The sequence below is a fragment of the Eubalaena glacialis genome, chromosome 10 (genome assembly GCF_028564815.1).
Source record: "Eubalaena glacialis isolate mEubGla1 chromosome 10, mEubGla1.1.hap2.+ XY, whole genome shotgun sequence".
Classification (NCBI taxonomy): Eukaryota; Metazoa; Chordata; class Mammalia; order Artiodactyla; family Balaenidae; genus Eubalaena; species Eubalaena glacialis.
The window spans coordinates 119,490,575-119,508,418 of NC_083725.1; the positions used below are offsets into that span (position 1 = coordinate 119,490,575).

Genomic DNA, 17,844 nt, shown 5'->3' on the forward strand with positions numbered 1-17,844 from the left:
ACTGAGATTATAAAACAGTTCCAGGCCATCTTTAGTGCAAGTATTTAATACGAGGAAAAGGTAATTAGCAAACTCAAGCATCACTTTTCTAGGAGGAAGGATATTGCTGCCTGCTTTAATTGCAAGGGAAAACCTATTTAGGAAAATTAACACAAAATGAGATTGGCCACTTCAGGACTAAGAAAACAATCACAAAAACCATGGGAGTCTCCCGTACTGCAGCAGGTTGGGGCGTGCTGGCCCCAGGAAAATAATTAACGCCCACGACAGTGCTGTTGACCTGAAAGCAAACAGTAACTCCTTGTGGCCACGGAGGCTGAGACATTGCTCATTTGCATGAGATGGCTTCTTCTAAGGAATAATTTTCCATTTGTGAAATGAATCCCTGTCAAAAGTTAATATTGTCATTCTAGAAAATCTGAGAAATAGAGAGAAGTCTGCAAAAGAGAAAATGATCACACAGGATCCCATCACCTAGGGGTTAATACTTTCTCTCCTTTTTTTCCTATGCTTATATTGGGGGGAGGTGGTATCATTTAGATGATATTGTGCAGATAACTTTAATTCTGCCCTCTTCACCTAGTATGAGGTAACCGTTTCCTGTTGGTAGTAAGAACTTCTTGCAAGCATAATTTTTAATGCTTTCTTATAAATCCACAACAGATGCATGGTGTCCCCTTAACCATTCCCCTCTACCTCCACCCCTTTCTTTTTGCTGCACTGTGATCTTTGCCTGTTTTTTTGTTTTGTTTTTGTTTTTTAGATCATTCCCTTAGGATGGGTTCCTAGATGTAAAATTCCTGGTTCAGCTTTATGGTTCTTATTACATACTGCCACATCAATTTCTAAAAAGTTTATTCTTTCACATGGCAACCTAGGAGTGCTGTCACCAGTGACAGGTATAGTAATAAAAAAAGTGTTTGCCAATTTGAAAATAAAAATTGGCCTCTCATTGTCTGTGTTTCTTCTTACTCTGTGCCCATGTATACATCCGGCCCATCAAAACATCTCCTAGCATCTCTGAGCTGTGGTGTTATTGACTCAGACAGCCTGGGTTGGAATCCCAGCTCCCCTGATGCATGACTGTGGGCAAGTGATTTAACCTCTCTGTGCCTCAGTCCCCTCATCTGTAAAATGGGGATAATACTGATGCTATTTTACAGGATTATTGTGAGGGTCGGATGAGATATTGCAGTGCATGGCAGATACACCCTCGATGACTACAAATAAGGACACGGGCCTTTGTTTGTATTTGTTGTCAATGTTGTTTGCTCTTTTGATGTTTACAGTTTAGTTGTATTATGAGCAATTCTTGAGATACAGGATATTTTGGTTTACGAAAGTAATGCAAGAAACAAAACTCGAGTTTCCAAATGGGGAGGCTTGTGGAAGAAAGCCAGTGAGATCAGCGCGGTGCCTGCTTCTATTTTTTTGTTAGAATGCTAAATTAAGATGTTCAAAGAGCCAGAACAATGAGGCCAGCCGGTCATCACCTTTCCTGCCCAACGGAACCCCCGGCGGCGTCACTGAAGCTCCCTAGAAACACTGATGCTCCTGCCTCGTGGTTCCGATTCTGTAGGTGTGGGCTGGGCCCAGGTCTCGGTGTCTCTGAAAGGTCTGCAGGTTACCCTGGTGCCCAGCCGGCTTTCACTGGGTGAGGCCGACGGGCACTCCAGTTTGTTGAGTCCCTGCAGGAATCAGAATGACATCTCCACCTCCAGTCTCCTTAATTACTCCATGCAAAACTGTCCCCCGTGACATCCACGTCCTCCTGACGACTCCTCCTGGTAAGCGGCCTCTCCTGTCCCACCTCCTGGGGGTGAGGAGCCTGAACCGAGATAATCTCAAAGAAATAGCAGACGGAGTATTCAACACACTGTGTCTGAGGCTGACTCTGCCGCTAAACTTCAATTGCAACTCTCCGAGAAGTCTCACTGTTATTTAAACCAGTCTGAACTGGGTTTCCTTTTGGTCCTTACTCATTCTTGGCTGATGGAGGCCCCAACCTTAAATTTGACCCGCACAGGAAGAAAACTTGCCCAGACTCCCCCGCTTGCCTCTCCCTCTGGGCTGTCACTGCCCCCGGCCCACCTCTCTGAGGGTCACTCCCCGCCCCCCCAGGTCCCCAAAGGGACACTCAGAGCCCACCGCCCACTCTGTCCACTCCCACCGCCCCTAACAGCTCTCTGGGGAGGCTTCAGTGTCATCAGCCATCCGGGGGACTGTGGCACATCAAGCTGATCTGAAAATGGTAAACACACACGGTCTATGGAGCCACCTGTTCGAATGTCTCCATGCACGGAGCGCCCACTTCTTCTTCTCCACCCCTGAGATGAGATTTCATGACAACCTGCTGGCACACCACAGCCCATCTATTTCATCGTAATTCCCAACTGGAAGATAGCCTTTTCCACAGAACTTCATTCAAACCTTTGGCTTTTTGGTGGGCGGGAGGGGCGTGGTCAACAAAGAAACAATACCAACAACAAAAGAACAGATCCCTTCCCCAAGGGCAAGGCAAAGAGATACACATCTTAGAGGGCGGGCACCTAAGAAATGCACGCACAAAGGAAACCCTCCCTGACAGGGTCAATGTTGGCAAGATGACTGTGTGTGTGTGTGTGTGTGTGTGTGTGTGTGTGTGTGTGTGTGTTCTGACAAAGTCCAAGAAGGAAAAATGAAATTCAGTAGTTGCTGAAGACTTTGAAGAGTGAACATTCACTTCACAAGTTGCCCCTTGGTCCCAGAGTTCACACTGCAGCATGCGTTTTTAGAGTGAAAATAAAAATCGGACACGCTTTGAGTTCCTTTCCAATGGCAAAGAGAAAGGAAGGCTTGCGGGGGGATGTGGGGAGATGTGGACAGTTTGCCTGCCCTCGGGGCAGCTTCCAAACAGGACCCTGCACTTGACCAAGAGCCCAGAAACCCCAGCCTCCAGGATGGCTTCCGGTCAAAACAAAGATCCACCTAAGACACGTGAGTCTGTCTAAGACAATCCCTCCAAGGTTGAAGCTTTTCACTGAAAAACATAGAAAAATTTTCCGTTGGAAAAAACATGCACCTATAAGGCTATAAATGATTTTACTATTCCAGTGGCGGAATCCGGTAGCTAGGAAAACAACTCAATGGAGATAGTCTTTTACACCCAAGCTCCTAAAGGAGAATTTCTGAGCCCCATGAGGCAGCCTTGGCATGAACTGGGAGGAGCGAGGTTCCCAGCGCCACCTCCCCGCCCCCCCGCTGGCCCACCATGTTCCCCATTAGAGTAGGACCCGTGGTGAGCAGCCTTGTAGGGCCTGGGGCTGTTTTGGGCCCACGTCTCCTTCAGGTCATTTGAGACATTTAATAAGACAAACATAACCTTAAGGCAGCTCAGGGCCAGTCATTCCTGGAATCCTGGAATTCAGAGGCTACCCAGAATATAAAACCTGTTCCAAAAGGACAAATATGTTTGCATAGCAGAGGTTAAAAGCAATGTCAAAGGAGGTGCTTGGAAAACAGAAGGGCAGAAACTCTTAACGCTCCTAATTTCCATGGAGCCTTCCATCCATCCGACCAGGTGGCGTGCCTTCTCTACCTGGCCCAGGTGTGCGCTGTGGACACGTCCACCAACCGAGCGCAGCTCTGCTTCCTGGGAGAGGGGTGGGCTCAGCAAACGCTCCGCGGCCGTCCCACGCTTCTTTTTTTGACTAGTTTATCAAGGAAACAATCTGATGAGCCTAACAACCAGGGATGCTCCTGCATCTGCAGCCCTCATTTATTATTTAAAACCGAGAACCAGCAACAGCTATGGCAACCTACTGGAGTCTCTCTCTCTGTCTCTGTCTCTCTCTCATACACACACACACACACACACGCACACACACACACACACACACGGGAAGGGGACTTACATCACAACTGCAACCTACAGAAGATGATTCAACCCAGTCTCTCTGCATTTTCATGAGGTTACAAATCGAGTTAACTCATGAAACCACAGTGGGTTTCAGTCTCGACCATGCTGGGTACGCATCCCACAGTCTCAGTGGAGAAGAATCCAAAGGAGTGCAATTCTTCATCTGAGCCAGGCTCTGATTGGTCAGTAGTAATTTAAATACATCTTTCAGCACATAAAGTGAGACCGACGCACGATGCCTGGTATAAGGTAAAGCACCCTCTCTGTTTTACCTGGCTCTCTCTCCTCCAATAGTATCTTTCCTTCCGGATTTCCATCACTCTAATAGTCTTCAGAAACACCAAGGAGATCATGAGCAAAATTGCAGCTCAAAAAAGCACCCGTGGAAGGTTAGGCATCATGGAGAGAAATGGCTTCAAGTGGCCATCTCGCCATGGCCTGGATCGTCTCCTTTCCAGAACGAACAAGTGTCTGGCTGGCCCCACGGCGGAGGTACCGAGTGCCCGGCTGGACACCATGCACCCATTCTTTCCACCTACAGGTGGATTTCCAGAGCAGATGAGACAGGGCTGAGGGTTAGCCCCAAGGAACGCCCTTGCAAGAAACATGAACTCCCAACGGGGGCCATCTGAGCTTACCAAGCCTCTTAAAAGTAATTTTTTCAAGGTATAACATAGTCTTTTATTCTTGATATTTCCAAAGAGTAACACATTCCTTTGAAAGTAACACCTAAACCTGCAAAAGGCAGGGAGCTCAAGTGTGCCGGCAGCTTGGTACCTCAGACACACCAACATGGTGACTCCAGGTGAGGCTTGAAGCAGCCGGGCACGCACGTCTAGCGAGATTTTTTAAATGAAGAGGACTCTCCCTCCTTTCACCTACTAGCAAAAGCTAGTTTTCCCAGCATCTGAGTTTAAAAGTTTCCTTTTTGTACCATCAACTCCAGCCACCCATCTTGCCCAGGCTCCTTGGTGTTGGAAGGCCATCATCCATCCAACCGGTCAGTTACTTCGACTTAAAAATCAACAGACTCTCAGCCACCAACGCTACAGACCTCATGTGAGCAAGAGCCATAGTACAGCAGTTTCCAGCCTGCCCTCGTGACACAAGAATGGGCCATGGCTCCTCTTGGGTCTATTCATACAGTCACAACCACAGATCCACGCGTGTCCCCGACATCACGGCAACCATCTTTCTCTTCCGTCTACCTCCTACTTCAAGACCAACGGCCAAGTTACATACATTTCAAGCCTCCAAAGAGATAAAGCCAAAGTCTCAAAGACAATCCCAATGCACAGTCCTCAGAAAATGGCACCCACCGTGGGTGGAAAAAACCAAGCAACCCCGGTCCACGGCAGCCTCCATGCGTGCCCCCAGATCTGGCCCAATGACCATGCTGCCAAGACCACAGACCCCAACCCCACGAGAGTCGGCACTCTCCCCAAGCAGAAAGATATGAACACCGTTGTCCCTACCTCAATCAAGAAGTCCCCAGTCCTCAGTCCGGCTTGCCATGCCACCCCGCCTTCATCCACGGACTCCAGGTACTGCAGGGCTGGGAACGCTGGCGTTGGCGTGAACTCTTCGATGGGCGTATCCGCTGGGAAGACAAGGTATACCTTGTTACAAGCCTGGGAGATGTTTCCAAGTTGGGAGCCCAGGCCTCCCACGGGACCCTGGGAGAAAGCAGGCCCTTGTGTCTCCGTGGGAAGTGGGTGGCCCAGGCCAGCTCTCCCCTGGGAAGGGGCTGACACTCCTGGTCACGGGTCAACATCAACTCAAGCGACGGAGCCAACTGCATTTTGGTGCCACCAACATCTCTCTTGGCCTCTGCGCTGAAAACACAGGATAACGTGCTCCCCTGTCCATGTCTGTATGTACACGCCTGTCATTTTCTTTAAAAGCATCAGTGACTAAACATTTTCAGTTCTATAAATGGAAAAGTTCCCCCCATAACCACATGGAGCTACAGAAACACCACACTGAACCGCTTGCCAAATTCACATCTACGTAGACTCGCAACCAAGGGAATTCAACTTGGAGCGTGGACGGAACAGAACGCTGACCCAGTGGGTGGCTGCAGATTTGGAATCCGCTTGTGAATTCTCGCTCTTGGGAGCCCGGCCCTCTGTGGCCACTCTGCGGCCAGCGTCCACGGGAGGGCTGGGCCCCCGCTCCTCAGCAGAGCCAGCGTTGGCTTCTGGGCCCCAGAGCTGCAGAGGGAAACTCTAGGGGAAGAGGTGGACTTTCCTGGGTGGTCATGTGAGGCCGGGGGTGGCAGGTGGGAAGAGGAAGACGGCCTCGGTCGGGGGAGGGGAGACATCACACAGACTGTCATGGACACACACGGGGACAGATGTATCTCTTCTCCCTCCCTCTGGACGAGCTGCTGTCAGGGCAGCCCAAGCCTTGAGCAGGTGGGGCTGCCACCGGGGAAGGAGGCCTCCCGGGCCAGCACAGGTGCGGGACCCCCAGCGTGGCACAGAGGCTCCGAGATCAAACTTGCACATGGTTTCCCCACACACGCGGGGCACAGATGTCTCCTCTCACGGGGAGGTGATGCCATTTTGTTTTATTCTGGAAGGGAAGACCCCAAGTTCAGGGCTGGCGGTGGGTGCACTGCCGTGGAACATGTTCCTGGAGCCCTCACTGCAGGCCACGTGACATGTATGCTGCCGGCTGGGCCACGGCGGAGGGGACCATCTTGCAAAGTCACCTTAGAGGCGGGCACCCGGACGCCTGCCGCACTCGGAGCTGGAGCCCACTCCCAGAATGGGGCAGTTTTGAGGTGCCCGAAACTCGGGACCGGGTAATTCTGGGCGTCTGAGACCAGGAGCTCCAAAGCCAGCCACAATCAGGCTGAACTAAACCATGAAACATAGATGAAACCCAGGAATTAAAAAAAAAAAGAGTGGGGGGAGGGAGGGAGGGAGGGACGGGGGGAGAGAGAGAGAGAGAGAGAGCAATATTGTGTACAGAAAATTAAAAATATTCCTAAAGGAAGCCCCGATGTTTTAACAGGCAGCATGTTAAAGAACATGGTTGTCTAGCAACCGAGTACCCCCAGGAAAAGGGCTTCTTTTTGAGCTGGAGAACATTTTTTCTACAGGCGTGCACACACGCACACACACACACACACACACATGTGGATGTATCCAGGCTGGGAGCCGCTGCTCTTACCTTTCGCCCCGCGGAGCACAAATCCGAAGCCCTCATTGTCTTTCTTCTGAAGGACCACGGTCTTCTCCTCGATGATGCAGTCACTGTAGAGAGAATTCCGGGGATAGCGCCCATTACTGTAGCCCGTCATCATCACCGTGGCCGAACCTCCACCGGGGACGTTCATCATCATAGCCAATTAATCACCCCAGCTCGCCGGATCCAGGCAGCATGGAGGCAACCAAGCCGGGTGCAGGAGGAGCGAAGGCAGCTGGGGGGCAGGCTAACGGGATAGGCGGGCTCGGAGGGGGGGGCCGGGCAGAGGCAGAGCGGGAGCGAGCAGGAGGCAGGAGTCATACATGGTGATGGCAGCGCGGGCTGGCTCTGGGCACTGGAAAGCAGAGAAAGTAAGTGGCCCGCGGGCACGTTGGAGGCCGCGCGTTACGGAGCCCGGGCCGGAGGCAGCATCCAGGGCAGCGCAAGGAAATCAGCCGGAGCAGACAGGAGGCAGCAGGCTTTTTTTTTTTTCTTCTTCTCGAAAGGCTTTAAAAAAACATCACATTCTTTGTGCTCCCTGCAGCCGCAGGCACCGGGAGACGCGGCGACCCCTCCCTCTGCTCCGGGGGAACGCGGGCCCCCCTCGGTCTTCCGCGGAGCCCACAATGCCACCGGCGGCGGCGGCGGCGGCGGCTGGGCGTCATCCCGCACGGAGAAACCGCAGGCTGGCGGAGGGGGCGGCCGGCGGGCGGGGGCAGGTCACTCCAGTGACACGGAAGCCACTGACAACCCAGCCTCCTTTGGAGGGTGGCGTGCCGTGGGGATGGGGAGAAAGGGGGCTGCAGGCTCCCCCCTTGGAGAGACAGCCTAAAGCCACACCAGCTGCCTCTTGGCACAGAATTTTTTTTTTTTTTTTTTTTAAAGGAAAGAAAGCCCAAAGCTCCAACTTTGCTTCGGTGGCCAAAGCCTCCCACCATCCAGAGTATGGGCGCGTCGCCACGTGATCAACCGCCCGCGGCACCGGGTGCAGGACCGAGGTGGACTTCCCGGCACCCCGCCCACCTTCCGGGGGCTGCATCCCTCTAGGATTCCCTGCTGCCCCGGAAGTAAGTCGGAGGGGGCGAGGAGCGCCGCTGCAGGGGAGGGGGAGGAGGAGGGGCAGGAGGCAGCCCGGAGAGGCTTTCTCCAGGGTCCTAAGGGGCTGGCGTGGGACGGCAGGGTGAGGAGGAAGGGCCCCGGCGGGCGGGCCCCCAAGAATTCCGCAGGCCTCTGTCCTGGAGGGGGAGGCCTGGGGATGCAGACGGCGAACGGTGGGACGGGCTCGAAGTCCCAGACGACTGAAGGTCAGCTTTGCCCAGCCCTGGATTCGCCACCTGCAGGAAGCACGTGACCCCCGCTTGCAGCCAACTGGGAACAGCACCGCAACCCAGGTAGGGTGGCCCGGGAGGAGGAGGGCCGGGGAGCTTGGACAGCGCGATGGGCAGCAGCTGAGAACGTCGCACAGCACGGACGAGGCGGGGCAGCTTCCGAGAGGTGGGGGACGCAGCCGGAGGACACGCAGGTGTCCCGACCCACTGCTGAGCCCTCCACCCCTGCATGAGGTGCCGCACAAAGGAACTCGTGGGCGTGACCCTGCCGTCCAGGAAAGCACGGAGGGACACACACCTTGACAACAGGCAGACCACACAATCCAGGATGACCGGTCCAGGGTGGTCTCAGAACCTGGGCCGGGGGTTCAGTCCCTGGGCACTCACTCAGGCTGCCAAGTACAGGGAGCCCCAGGTCTGGAGCTCAGCCCCCATGGCCCACCAGCCGAGGGCTGAAGCCTGGCCAGGGGTCCAGGCCTGGGAGTCCATGGGCAGGTCACATGCTGGCCGGGCCTTCAGTCGGTGACCGAGCTCTCTGAACCTGTTTCCCCTCACATCACAGCGGGGTGAGAACAAGCCACGGGCCTCCTGAGATTCCTGCGAGGTCAGATGGGGCGATACCCACGGTTTGCGGTGGAACCAAAGAGCCCCAGGGAGCCATTGCTTTAACTGCCGCCATCGGGAACCAGCTGGCGGGGAGCCAGGACCCGGGAACCACAGGAGCGGAAGGGGAGGGGCTGGGTGGGCGGGGCTCTGGGGTGAGCGGACCCTCCACCAGGCCTGTCCACCTTTCCATCCCATGCCTTCCCCGACCAGAATGCAGGCACAACTGTCTCCCCACCACCCCTTCTCCCCACCTCTGAACTTCTCAAGCCTGAGGGCGCCCTGGCTGGGCAGGTGCAAACCCGTCACCTGCTCCTCCTGCTTCTCCAGCGAGAGGCCTCCAAGGGCCAGGCTGCTGAAGCCACGCCTTTTGCTCCTGCACATCCCCCTGCAGGAGGGGCCCCTTGAAACTCTGGAAAGATGATGCCTGCCCCTCTGGGGACACATGTGGCCCCCGATGCCTGCCTCTGCCCAGCTCCAAGGTGACCCTGTCCCGCTCTCCCCTCTCGTGGCCTCACCGTGGGCCGGCTCCGCCCGCCTGGCAGGCAAGCCTGACACCTTCAGCTGGACCCTCCAGCTGTCCCCCAGGCCGGGGAACCTGTTAGGGGCAGTGTGGCTGGCCGGCCACTGGTTGACTCCCTCCCTACTGACCGTGGTGGGTGAGGGAAGGCATTAGCGTCACGCAGAGCTCAGCTCAGATCCCGGCTTTGCTCTGGCCCCGAGGTCACTCTGACCTTCAAAGCCTCAGGGTCCCACTCTGCAGAACGGGAATAATAGCAAGGCACGCCTTGAGGACCTCAGCAGGAGTTAGCAAAGCAATCCATCGGAGCCCAGGTGCGCAGCACGTGTTAAGAACAGAAACCGTCCCGGGCGGGGTCATCGTTTGCATGTGCCGACCCCCTCCTCCTCCTGTAAGGACGCTTCCCAGGCTAATGGCAGAGCCCCTCTCCTGAGTCCCCTCTTAAACCTCTCAGCGGTTCCTGACTTGTTGAAGAACTTCCTGACTTGCTCATGGCTGCCTGTCTTGCCCCTGTGCCGTGTGGCTACGTCATCCTGCTCACTGAGAAAACGCCTGACTCCTTAGTCTCTGATCTGAAGAAAGGCAGCTTGAACTCCCCTCTCCTGCATTAGCTCAGTATCTAAACAGCCCCCGGTCCCCTGCCCATTATGACCCCATCTCACCTTCATTCACAGACAGACCTGGGTTTGAATCCCAACCTGGGCATTCACCAGCTTAGCTTCTCGGAGCCTCAGTTTCCCTATCTGCAGTGTGGGAGCAGTAATTCCTGCCTCGCAGGGGCTCTGAGGAGCAAGCGAGGGCAGTGCCCCTGCCCTCACAACAGGGGAAGGTGCCCTCGTCGGCATCCCCATGTGCCGAACCCCCCAGGAGACAGTGACCTCTTCCTGGGGTTACCCAGCACGGGGCCACGTGAAATGGAGCAAAATGGGCATGAACGCAGGCGTGCAAAACAGGGGTGGCGGTGGCAGTGGCCGAAAGAAGACCGCAGGGTTTCGAGTGAAGAGGTCTCCGGGACAGTCCCCAGAGGGCAGGGCAGCGCTGCACTGTGGACGGCCTACTGCACGCAGCTGGCTCCGCCCAGGACGGGAAAGGCAGTTCCGGGCTGTTAGAAACCTACAATCTGGGTAGCAGTCCTTGAAAAGCGACGGGAAACTCCAACACAAGAGTCATTCCCTTAAAACAGGAGCAAACGTCCAGTTTTGTCCGAATGGCCCGACCACCCGCATGGGATCAGAATGGGAAATCCCGCAGTCCAGACCTCAGGGTGGGTCCTTCCCCAGGTAAGAATCTCCCAAGGGGCTCTTTTGGCTGCTTTATGAACCTAAAAACCGTCTCAGGATGGCAGCCGCGGCATCCGGAAGACATGGCTTCTGTGTGCTGCCGCCAGAGATGCGCCGAAGCCCTGAGAACCAGAGGCCGCCTGAACCTCCGCCCCAGGCCAACCCTGGTCCCGCCCGAGCAGATCTGCCCTCCAGATGCAGCCCCAACGCACGAGATCTGACTTCACTGGGGCAGGACCTCGGCACCTGCACGGTCCCCATGCTGCACCCCCTGCTGTGCACGCAGAAGTCACCACCACCACCTGGTCCCTGGGGACGGGGCCTAGGGACGCAAACAGCCCAACCCAAAGGTGATCACGCCCACCCTGCTTTGCATCTTCCCCCTGCCTTGGACCCCAATCACAGCCCAGCCTCACCGCCACGTCTCCTCCATCTGTTCAGTTTCACTCCCCTGAAATGCCCTCAGCTTGGCCTTATAATTTACCCACGTCCTCGTAGTACCTCACTGCCTCTGTTCCACGTTCCCTTTGCCGGCCACGTCTACCCAAGCCCTCCTGACAAGGGGCCATCACATAATCTCTCCACGGGGGTTCCCTCCAGCCTTGCCCCAGCCTCTGATGGGGCCTTCTCACCTTCAAAGCCATCACCTGTGGGCTCCTTGGGAGCAAACATCATGCCCCTTTCTCTCTGAATCTCCCTACATGGCATAACATCTACTCCTGGTAAGATTCTAACAGTGTTTGTTAATGAAAAAAAAATGTAATCCCGTTGTGCTCTCTTCAAATGTGTTTTCTGAACAGGGCAGGAGAGCACTTTAACGTACCCCAAATGTACCCTCGTTTGGCAGTTTCCTCTAACAGGAGCTGTGGAAGGTAAAGGGGGTGGGCATTCAGCCCCGCCAAGTACAGTTGCTCAGGTTGTGCACAGGTTGTGCACAGTACAACTACGGAGACTACCATTCTATCATGGCCGTCATAGACCCATATGTTTATTGCGGTGATTTTGGCTCAGCTGGAAGTAAAGGGCCTCAAGGAAGGGGCAGGCACCTTTATCGAGTTCATGCAAAGACGGAGTACAGGCTTTTGGCTGCCTTGGGGAATGCAAGAGATGTCCATAGATGCCCGCCTACCTGGGGGCTGGGCTGCCGTGGAATCAGGAGGTATCCATATAGAACCACATCAACACTGGGAGACACAACCCCGTGTTGTAAGTCTCCTGGGAGCCACACGGTAGAGACCGTGCAAGGTTTCCATCTTTTCACTCCCTAGTAGCCCCAGGCACACGGCAGGAAAGAGTGTGCTGAATACACATGGAGCGAGGCAGGCGTATGGTGGGAAATCGGTTGGCTGCAGAGAGGGCCTCAGAGTCCCTGCCCCACTGGCAGGCCTGAAGACACTCCTGGTGCTTGCCTGGCAAGACCGCAGGTGGCCAGGCCTCAAGTGGCCTTAACTGTGGCCCCATGATGGGCCTACAGAGAAGGCTGCACTTTGCTTGGGTCCAGAAGGTAGCAGGTCCCAGCGATGACAATTGGCATTTAGGATTTGTCAGTCACTGAATAAGCTCCCTTGGCAGTGGTGTCTGATCCCGGAGGAGCTGTAAACCTGAAGCCACGGGAAGCTGGGCCCGGGCAGCCGAGGTATAAGAGCAGGTGGGGCCCTGGGGTGGCTCTGTCTGCCCTGTCTCACGTGGGAAGGCTCATTGCAAGCATTTTAATTTTGAACACAAGGACTGTTGGGGTAGACCAGATGGCCTCAGCCGGGCTCTCAGGATCCCAGCTGGGATGTGACCCTGACAAGTCAAACAGCTCCATTTCTTCCCTGCTCCACTGGGATTGGGTTTTGGCCTAGGACTAAAGTTTAGAAGCAACTGGGGCCAATGGTTAAGCTACCACGTTAATTCATAAATTAATTCAGCCTTTCCTTACTGAATACCTTACTTCACCTGAAGTGTCAGGTGATGGAATGGATATTGGGCATTTTTGGAGGGAACAAACCAGACCCAGTCTGGCCCTTGTGGACATGTCAGGGGTAGTGGGTTGAATGTGGATCCCAAAATTATGTTCAAGTCCAACCCCCCATATCTGTGAATGTGACCTTATTTGGGAATGAAGTCTTTGCAGATGTGATTAGTTAAGGCACTCAAGAAGAGATCGTCCTGGATTTAGTGAGGGCCCTAAAACCAATGACTTGGTCCTTAGAAGAGAAAAGAGAGGGAGATTTGAGACAGAGGCTCAGGGGAGAGAAGGCCGTGCGTGTGAAGACAGGCAGAGACAGGAGGGGTGCAGCCACAAGCCGAGAAGCACCGAGATCGCTGGCAAGCACCAGAAGCTGGAAGATGGAAGGGAAGATCCTCCCCCGGAGCCTTTGGAGGGAGCACTGCCCTGCCGACACCTTGATCTCAGACTTCTGGCTCCAGAACTGGGGGAGGATACATTTCTGCTGTTTGCAGCCACTCACTCTGTGGTCATTTGTTACAGTAGCACCAGGAAACTCATACACCTGGCAGGTGGGAAGATAAATATGAATCCAACCATCACACAAATGTGTAGGATATAGTGCTGTGTGAACTAGAAGGGGGCTGGAGGGCTTCCTGTAGGAGGAGGACCAATGCATGAATAGGAGTGAGTGGGTTGAGAGGCTGGAGAGGGAAAGAGGGAGAGGAGAACATTCCAGACAGAGGTGGAACCACAGGAATAAAGGTTCTGAGGCCCACCTGGGAGGCAGGAGGGGCCGATCACACCAGGCTGTGGGTGTGGGCCACCTGCACAGCAAGAGCAAGGCCCAAGGGTGGCAAGAGGCTGGAATGCAGCTTCAGGCAGGCCCAGGACAGCCCATGCGTCCCCCTGGTATCACCCGGAAGGCCAAAACGAATAGAAAGCAGCTGATCTACTACTTTCCCCACTAGCCTTTTCCCGGCCAGGCCTGAATCCCGCTGGGATGACCCAAGGCTGACTTAAGCATGTGGCAGAAACTCCGTCCCACAGCCATGTTTCCTGCTCAACAATTCACGCAGGGAGGTCTGCTGTTGCTGGTGTAACCACTCTTCCCAGGCACCAGAACGAGATGCTGGCCAGAGATGCTGCAGGTCATCAGGCCGGCCCGGCCCCGTAGCAGGAGAGGATGTCAGATGAGGCACAAACGCAGGTGCAGGAGGGGCACACATGCTGGACGCGGTGCCTTGGTCAGAAGCGCTGATCCCCTTCAGCTTTGCGGAAGGGGCGGTGTGGATTGCCAGGCGCAGGCAGCAGGGCTCTTTCGGCAACTGGGCCCTACAACCCAGCCCCCAGCTGCCTCAAAGCTTTAGGGACCCCACAAACATGTTTGCAAGCTGGAAAAGAAAATCCACTGGCTCCAAAATCCAAACAGCAAACAACATGGAAATTAGCCTGTGTTTAATTAAGTGTCTCTGAAATTGAACATGGGGTCAACTTCATTACTGGCTAAATTTTGTATCCATCACGCACCCTTACATGTGACAACTACCTGCAAGTCAGATTTTCTCACTTGGAGACACTTCGTGGGTATGTGGCTCAAGGCAAAGAAATCACAGAAGCCGCTGGGGGTCTTCCTGCACTGAGCTACTCACAGGCAAATGGGTCCAAAGGCAGAATTACCAAAATCATTTCAGAACTATTGTGTGTGTGGTAAGAAGGTATATTGAATGTGGGCTGTGGGCGTGATGAACACAGCTGATTAGATCTGGGCTGGGGCGGCCAGAACTCAGGGTGCAGGGCCCCAGGGGGGTCTTTCTAGAGCAGCGGAGGCCACGTGGGCAGCCTGGGGACACCCGGGGAAGATCCTGGAGGAGAGGCCGGCACGTGTATCACCTCTGAAAGCTCCTCCCAGAGCACTTGTGGGGGGGACCTCGCCTTCTCCAGGGCAGGGAAACGGAGCCCCAGAGAAGCCCCGTCTGCATCACTCCCCGTGGAAACGCATTTCGGTGACAGAGCCTGATGGAGGTGGGAACTGGGACACTGTTAGAAAGCGGGGCCTATAGGGACCGGGAATGGCAGTGGCTGTCCTAGAAATTTCCGGGCTCTGCCCATCAGGATGAGGCTACACAGAGAGCCCGTCGGCTCTTCCAAGGGGGATGCCAGGGGCCTCAACAGGTGTCCCAGCTGGGCAGAGATGCCAGGCGCGGGCAGGCGGCCCAGCTCACCACGGCGGCGGCGCTGGCTGCGGAGTGGCACGGAGGGCCGCCCCACAGAGGACAGGACCAGGCCCGGTCCTTGGGAAGGGCTGGTGGGTCATGAGTGAGCGGGAGGGGTTCCCCAAGTCATCTGTCACTCGCCGCCAACACTCACTACGGGTGGGGCACCTCTCAGCTCGCAGCCACACACGCTGCTCCCTGAATCCTGCTTCCTGCATCCCGGTCAGGGGAACACTTGGTGTTGCCCTCTCGCCCTCCCCACCCCTTACGAGCAGGAGGCAGCCCTAACTCCCAGGGGATGGGAAGCCCATGCCACCTTGGTGCTCAGGGAGGCGGGCTGTGCGAGGCTGCTCTGTGTCACGCGCGGGAGATGACGAATGTGGCCGATTCATTCACCAGTGACACGGCTCCTAGCTCCTGGGGGCCTTGCCCGTGAAGCGGCATCATCTCCGTCTCACGGGTGAGGATGACGGGCTGTCCCCACGGAGCCCACCCACCCAATCCACGGAGATGCGCTCTTACGGGAGCCGTTTCTCCAACAGGCAATTCTGAACACGCCCCGCCTGCCATGATCACGGCATCTCCCTCCTCATCACTAACATGATAAACAGTTACAAGTTTTTCCCAATAGAAGCAATAATGTGCAAAGAACTTGATTCAAATTAAATTGTCTCATGACTTTGTAATAAATCACCCCAAAGCATTCCCTAAGCACAACCAGGCTATGTTACCTGCCAAGAATGGAGAAGACAAAGACACAGCTTAAATGCCTTCAGAATAATGACAGGAGGTGATCATCGCTCCCCGAGGAGATGAATGGAAATGTGATCAAAAAGGGAAACCAGCCACTTAGGAAGCTGAAAGACCTGGGTGGGGCGGGGGTCCCGGTTTCACCAAACCAGCTCTGTGACCTTGGATGTCAAAATATGGATGTCAACCGCAGCCTTGAAACATCACAAGGGGATAAGAAATGGGTTAAACAAAAAAGAAATTAGGAGTTTGGGACTAACAGATACACACTACTATATATAAAATAGATAACCAACAAGGACCTACTGTATAGCACAGGGAACTACATTCAATATCTTGTAATAACCTATAATGGAAAAGAATTTGAAAAAGAATATATATATATATATATAACTGTATCACTTTGCTGTACGCCTGAAACTAACACAACATTGTAAATCAACTATACTCCAATAAAAAAAAAAAAAAAAAAGAAAGTCCACAGCACAGGGTGTGACATACAGCAGAGGGTGGCAGACTTAATCAGCTAGTGAGAATGTACCTTATGCGTTCATTCTGAAAACGTTAAACGTAAACTGAAATATTTGTACATGCTCCCTACGTAAAAGAATCTCCTGGTGACATCAGCAGAGCACCCCCAAGGCTTCCTTCCTTATAAAGGTACAGGCAGACCTTGCAGATATTGGGGGTTCAGTTCCAGATCACGGAAATAAAGGGAATATGGAAACAGAGCGAGTCACATGAGTTTTCTGGTTTCCCAGTGTATATAAAAGTGATGTTTACACTACACTGCAGTCTATTAAGTGTGAAAAAGCATTATGTCTGCAAAAATAATGTACATAGGTTAATTAAAAAACACTTTATGGCTGGGCTTCCCTGGTGGCGCAGTGGTTAAGAATCCGCCTGCCAATGCAGGGGACACGGATTTGATCCCTGGTCTGGGAAGATCCCACATGACACGAAGCAACTAAGCCCGTGCGCCACAACTACTGAGCCCGCATGCCTAGAGCCTGTGCTCCATAACAAGAGAAGCCACCGCAATGAGAAGCCCACACCCCGCAGCGAAGAGTAGCCCCCGCTCGCTGCCACTAGAGAAAGCCCACGTGCAGCAACGAAGACCCCACACAGCCAAAAAAATAAAAATAAAAAAATAGAAAACAAAAAAAATACTTTATGGCTAAGAAATGTTAACCATCATCTGAACCTTTAGTGAGATGTAGTCTTTTTGCAACAGTAACATGAAAGATCATTGATCACAGATCACAGTAGCAAATATAATAACAATGAAAACGTTTGAAATGTTGTGAGAATTACCAAAATGTGACGCAGAGACACCAAGTGAGCAGATGTTGGAAAAACGGCGCCAACAGACTTGCTGGACACAGGGTTGCCACAAACCTTCAATATGTAAAAAATACACAATGAAGCAAAGTGCAGTAAAGGGAGGTGTGCCTGGACATCCTTCACGTGCGCTTATTTAGAGCAGGACACTCCTGTGAGTCAGAAAGCCAGGAGGCAGGGGGCCTGTGAGGGAGGGATGCCCAGGCACCTCCCTGTGCTTTCAAAGTGGCAGGAGCTCCCAGGGCTCTGTCTGTGTAGACGCTGCGTGCTGCCGTCATGAGCAACGTGCCGTCCCGTGTCACCGGAAAAGCAGGGAGCTCAGCCTTGCAGGACGGGGTCCCCCAGCAACCAGGGAAAAGATGCTCCAGGTTCCAGGGCCAGAGTAAAAGAGCCTTGGTACCCATGCAAGCGGGATGCAGAGTGCCCAGGTGCCGGTCCCAACCCGAGGAGTCTTCCTGAAGCCTCTGTTCCCTCCCAGCCTGTCGGTACGTGTCATCCGCAGGAGCACCAAGACAGAGCCGGCATGTGCACACCTGTCCTGAACTCCCTGTATTCCAAGGCCCCATCATCTTTTCATGTGAGGACCACACAAGCTTCCTGACAAGTCTGTCCTGAATTCACTCTTTCTTATAAAAACCTTAAATCGGATCATATCTTTCTCACTTAAAAATACTCCAATGGCTGCTCATCAGAATCGGGTAGAAATCCAAATTCCCCACCATGGCTAAGACCCTGTGTGCTCTGCCCGGGGCTCCTCCTCATTCTCCCTGTTCCAGCTAC

The 17,844-nt window shown here is 54.0% G+C and overlaps 1 protein-coding gene across 6 annotated transcripts in view; it reads right to left on the reverse strand.

Moving 5' to 3' along the window:
* Positions 1-17,844, reverse strand: part of SHANK2 (SH3 and multiple ankyrin repeat domains 2) — a 570,985-nt gene that overhangs the window by 146,660 nt on the left and 406,481 nt on the right. For all 6 annotated transcript variants that reach the window (XM_061202240.1, XM_061202242.1, XM_061202244.1 and 3 more), the window contains 2 exons: positions 7,079-7,161; positions 5,374-5,498 (listed from right to left, as the gene is read on the reverse strand). In XM_061202240.1, the coding sequence (XP_061058223.1) occupies positions 5,374-5,498; positions 7,079-7,161 (208 nt within the window). The remainder of the gene's footprint in view (positions 1-5,373; positions 5,499-7,078; positions 7,162-17,844) is intronic.